We start from the raw sequence: 5,439 nt of genomic DNA on the forward strand, positions 1-5,439 counted from the left end.
AAACAAACCAAGCCACGTCTGCTCCCAGTAAATCTGGTTTAAGCACTAGATTTAAACAAACCAAGCCACGTCTGCTCCCAGTAAATCTGGTTTAAGCACTAGATTTAAACAAATCAAGCCACGTCTGTTCCCAGTAAATCTGATTTAAGCACCAGATTTAAACAAACAAAGCCACGTCTGCTCCCAGTAAGTCTGATTTAAGCACTAGATTTAAATAAACAAAGCCACGTCTGCTCCCAGTAAGTCTGATTTAAGCACTAGATTTAAATAAACCAAGCCACGTCTGCTCCCAGTAAATCTGATTTAAGCACCAGATTTAAACAAATCAAGCCACGTCTGCTCCCAGTAAATCTGATTTAAGCACTAGATTTAAACACAGCTTGTTAGTCCGTTTTCAGGCCCCCCTCCAACGACACAGGAGTATGTTAGCGGACTTACAACGCTAGAAACCGGGATACCCATGGTGGGCAAAGCAGAGATAGCCCATTGTGTAGCTTTGTGCATAATTACAAAAAAAAAAAACTGTTTTCAGTCCGTGAGAGAATCTCTGTGTAAAAATCTTCATTTCTAATTACAGTGATCCATGATCAATTTCTGGGATATACGACAAGGAGGTTTGCTGAACTGTATTATATTTCTCTTATGATTAAATATCACCTACGTTTTGGTAGTCTCTGGTTCACAATAAATCTAACTTATACCGAGTTATGCGAACCATCTTTGGACGAATTGATCACGCTCCGTTAAATTATTTGTTAACCAATGAAACGTATTTGATAACTCCGTTGTTTACATTACTGGCGATATTTATTACGTGTGTCAACGCCGTCTTTGAATCAGCAATCATTCATATGTCAGGACTGTGCTCGTTTTACTGATTTCCTCCAATTTGTGTCTTTTCCATATGTTAATGATGGTCCAATCTGCCTTTAAGGAATGAGATGTGATCCACACATATATGTATGTTTGTGTAATTTGCTACTTGCTCTAAATCAAGAAAATTCGTTGCTCTCCCGCCCAGATTCAGAGAGTATCGGAGGGTCGCAGCTGGAAATTTAAAACCGGACTGATTTGCTGAAATTACAACTTCATTTCTTATGTGTTTCAAACTTTATTTATTCGTTAAAATCCCAACCGTCTCGTGATATGATGACAAATGTTCCTTTCAGGAAACGCGCGTGCTTTCTTTCTTTTTTGTTTTATATATTTTATATTGTGTAAATGCATAGCGAACTATTTCTTGTCAAAAAAGATTCATAACAAAATTTCGTCATCCATAATGTTCTTTTATCTCTCTTCCAAGACATTAGACTTTTCTTTTTTTTGCCAAATGTAAAAGTTGCGTGTTGTGAAATAACATGTCTTACCCTTTCTTTTAATAGCCCTCCAGTGGCACAGGGGTATGTCTGTGGACTTACAACGCTAAAATCTGGGTTTCGATACCCGTCGTGGGCAGAGCACAGATAGCCCTCTGTGTGGCTTTGTGCTTAATTACAAACAACCAACCCAATTTCCACATAAACCTTTTCATTATAAAGGAAAGGGAACATTATCAACTATTGTACTTTATACAAATGGTACTTTCAGCTAGTATTTTTTAGTATTTTTGGTCTTAATTTTGCTTTAGGGAAATGTTGTCTTTATTTCCAGAATTTTATGATTATATGATTTTATTAAAGTTATATTAAAGTTTTTCTTCATTGCCCATTCAAGCCGTCTCCATCCATTATTTATGATTGTTTGTTTGATGTTTCAAGCGCAAAGCCACATAAAGGGCTATCCGTGATGTGCCCACCACGGGTATCGAAACCCGATCGATCTTTAGCATCATAACTTCTCAGGTTTATCACTGAATCATTGAGGAAGAGGGTGGGTTTTTGTTTTTTGTTTTGAAAAGTCATAATAATGATCGGGCATTATTTTTTTTTATGGAATCTATCACTTTTTTTTTTGAGCGTTCATGCAGTTAGTGCCAGGTTAATTAGCTATCTTAGCTTATTAAAAACACTCTCAAATGTCATTATAAACCCTGTTTGGACTTCTTTCGACCACATGACACGAATGTCAAACTTAAAGCTGACACTAGGTGACTATCAATAACATATTGCCAGCATGACAGTTGAAACTGAAATATCAGAATTAAAGCTACTGTAAACAATAATATTTTTGAATCAAAACAAATACGCAAACAAAATTACCACCACTAAATAAAATAAACAATACGGAATTGTTATAATACTAAATCAAAAGAAGAAGACGTAATATTACCTAAAACTCTTGCTTAAAACTCGTAATGTACGAACAGGACAGAACAAGAAGGATATAATTTGAATGATGTCCTACTTACGTCATACGCATGCGCATTACTGCCAAAGGGCTGTTTATTTTAGGGTGATGAAATTATTGGTTATTTCCAGTTTTCATAATAAAAATACATTTTAGTAAATGAAACATGACTACAGCACACAAATTTTATTCAAACCAGTGAAAAATGTAGTATTTACCGAGTTTACCAGATCTATTTTTCTGCGTGATAATACATGTTCTTCGCTGAAGGCGAATCATCAAAACCCCTCAGGTGATTGTGTATCCCTACTATTACACGGAGTGTTTTTTTTTTTTTTTACTAGGTACGACGGAAATTACGTGATGTTCCATTTGAGTCTTAAACATTTACGATACATTTATTCTTCGTTCATTTTCAGTGTTAACCTAAAATGCATAACTATGTTGTATATTTAATACAACGTAGAAGTTGAGTTTGATAAATTGAATGTTCGAGAGTTAGGAAATTTTGTGTACGATATTTGAAATATTTTTACATTCTCAATAAACAGGCGTTATTTTTTCCTCCAATATTTACAAAGAAAACTTCTATTTAACAAAAGAAAAAGAGGTTTCATGTCATGAGTGATTGTAATTTTACTGAAGACAATGGAATGTCCACCTTTCGAAAACATTTGAGGTATTAAAATTGTTTCGCTTGTATCAAAATTCTATATATATCGGTCAGATCTAGTATTTGGATTTTATCATTTTTTTAAGAAACTAATGGAGGAAAAGTTAAAACTTGTTTTTATTTTAGTTTATTTAATTAATCCGGAATTTTGAAGATAAAGACAAATTTGGTTAACATAATTGTCATTTTGAACACTAGATGACACCACCATATGAACAAATGGCGGCTGTCTGGAACAATAATAACAAAAAGGTGTGTATCTATGTACGTATGTGTGTGCGTGTATTTTTTATAGCAGAGCCACATCAGGTTATCTGTTGTGTTTACTGAGTGGAATCGAACTCCTGATTTTAGTGTTGTAAATCTGAAAACTTACCGCTGACTCCTCGGAGGACTAACAGAAAGTAAAACAAGAGCTACTCTGTAATAAAATTGGCAGAGAAACATTACTGCTAGAAAAAAAAAAATAAGTAACACAAGACATGAAAAATGTGCTATTCGAATGCAAAATACAAGATGTAGGATTTGTTTCGAGCAACAGTTTTTCAATATCTTTTCTTCGATATGCGTGTTTGAAGAGAGATAATATTTTGTCATGCTTTCAATACCATTTAAGGTTATTGTTTTTGAATTTCGCGTAAAAGACTATCTGCGCTAGTCATCCCTAATTTAGCAGTTTAAGACTAGAGGGAAGGCAGCTAGTCATCACAACCCACCGCCAAGTCTTGAGCTACTCTTTTACCAAAGACTAGTGGGATTGACCATCACATTATAATGCCCCCACGACTGAAAAGACGAGCATGTTTTGGTGGGACATATAGAGTATCTCATATAGTACTATAGTTTACTTACAGATGGCAGTAGTATCAATGGTTTAGCTGACACCCTGTTACTGTTACAGTAAAAAAAAAGCCTCTTGGTTGAAACTAAGTAAATGGACGTACTTGTTCTACACTAGTATATCTGGTGTTTGTAGTATTGCATGGTGAATAATCAATTGACAGAGAGGAATAAGTGTAAAAAAAGGTTAAAATACCGATCTTACTAAAAAAACCTTTTCATAGGCGGCATTCTCTCTCTTATCACACAGACCACGCTGACTACCGATTTAGTTCATGGCGTGAATTAGTATGAAAGATACAAAATTCAAGATTTATACATGATTTATATTTTGCCTGTGACGAGAGTAAATCGCCGTGCAGATAATCACAAAATTTAAATATTATGTCATCTTATAGACAAACTTATTGGTTTCACCACAAAAGCTACGAATGTCTAAATTAACATAGAAACTGAGCTGGCATCTTTTGATCTTCTCAGGGACGGCTAGCGCAGATAGCCCTCGTGTAGCTTTGCGCGAAATTCTAAAAACCTAAACCTTATTCTAAACTTCCAACTGAAACTAAGGTTATATTATTTCGATAAATCTTCTACTATTATGGCTTTTTCTTTTTTTTGCCAACCTGTTGATTTTGCACAATTTTTTTTGTTCGAAGTTAAGCACAAAGCGACATAATGAGCTATCTGTACTCTGTCCACCACTGGTATCGAAACCCGGTTTCTAGCGTTGTAAGTCTGCAGACATACCGCTGTGCCACTGGGGGGGCTTAGATTTATCTAAAGATGTGAATTTGTAAATAGAAGAACATCATTCAAGAGGTATGCGAAACTTAAAAAAAAAAGAAAAGCTATTAACAAAAATCCCTTATCTTAGATAATTTTGTGATTACTATAACATTTATGAATGTATTTTTAGAAGACAACAACTCTTTAGAATTTATATATTTACAGCTAAGTTTATTTGTATGAAGCATGGCTTATTTAAAACATCACTACTTAATATTTCATAATTCTATTGTGTGCGTCAAATCCTTATTGTCTAACGAAGGGTGTGAATTAAATTTTTTTTGGTGTAACTTCCTTATCAGTATCTACAGCCACAATTGTGTGTAATATCACTTCCTTTCTTCTTCTTTTTAGTGCGTATTGATCAAACTCTTTCTTGACGTAAAGAAAAAAAAATGAATGATGCCTCTTGTCGATCCGTTTATACTGTTGCACGATGTATTTGGAAGAGTTCATTAATGTTCCTATTTGTCAAGATGAATCCTTACTTGGCATGGTTTTTCCAGCATACTACAACATATGGGAGAATACATTGTGCGCTTAAACGGGGAAATTAACGTGTTTTAGTGATATGATTATATCTACGAACAAAGAGAAACAGAAAATTCCCAAGGCTGAATTGCTAACAAGTTTTATCACTTTGCAGGTTGTCGATAACAGATTCTTACCAAGGCCAATGTTTCATTAAACTTTGATACAGTTCGTTCGGATACATTAATTCTGAAATGATTGTTCTTCAGAAGATTTGTTTTGGAATTTCGCGCAAAGCTACACGAGGGCTATCTGCGCTAGCCGTCCCTAATTTAGCAGTGTAAGACTAGAGGGAAGGCAGCTAGTCATCACCACCCACCGCC

At 34.8% G+C, this 5,439-nt stretch overlaps 1 protein-coding gene across 1 annotated transcript in view; it reads left to right on the forward strand.

Moving 5' to 3' along the window:
- Positions 1 to 5,439, forward strand: part of LOC106460106 (corticotropin-releasing factor receptor 2-like) — a 60,487-nt gene that overhangs the window by 42,387 nt on the left and 12,661 nt on the right. Inside the window, exon 4 of the mRNA XM_022386744.1 lies at positions 3,158 to 3,227. Within this exon, the coding sequence (XP_022242452.1) occupies positions 3,158 to 3,227 (70 nt within the window). The remainder of the gene's footprint in view (positions 1 to 3,157; positions 3,228 to 5,439) is intronic.

Source organism: Limulus polyphemus, unplaced genomic scaffold (genome assembly GCF_000517525.1).
Source record: "Limulus polyphemus unplaced genomic scaffold, Limulus_polyphemus-2.1.2 Scaffold710, whole genome shotgun sequence".
NCBI lineage: Eukaryota > Metazoa > Arthropoda > Merostomata > Xiphosura > Limulidae > Limulus > Limulus polyphemus.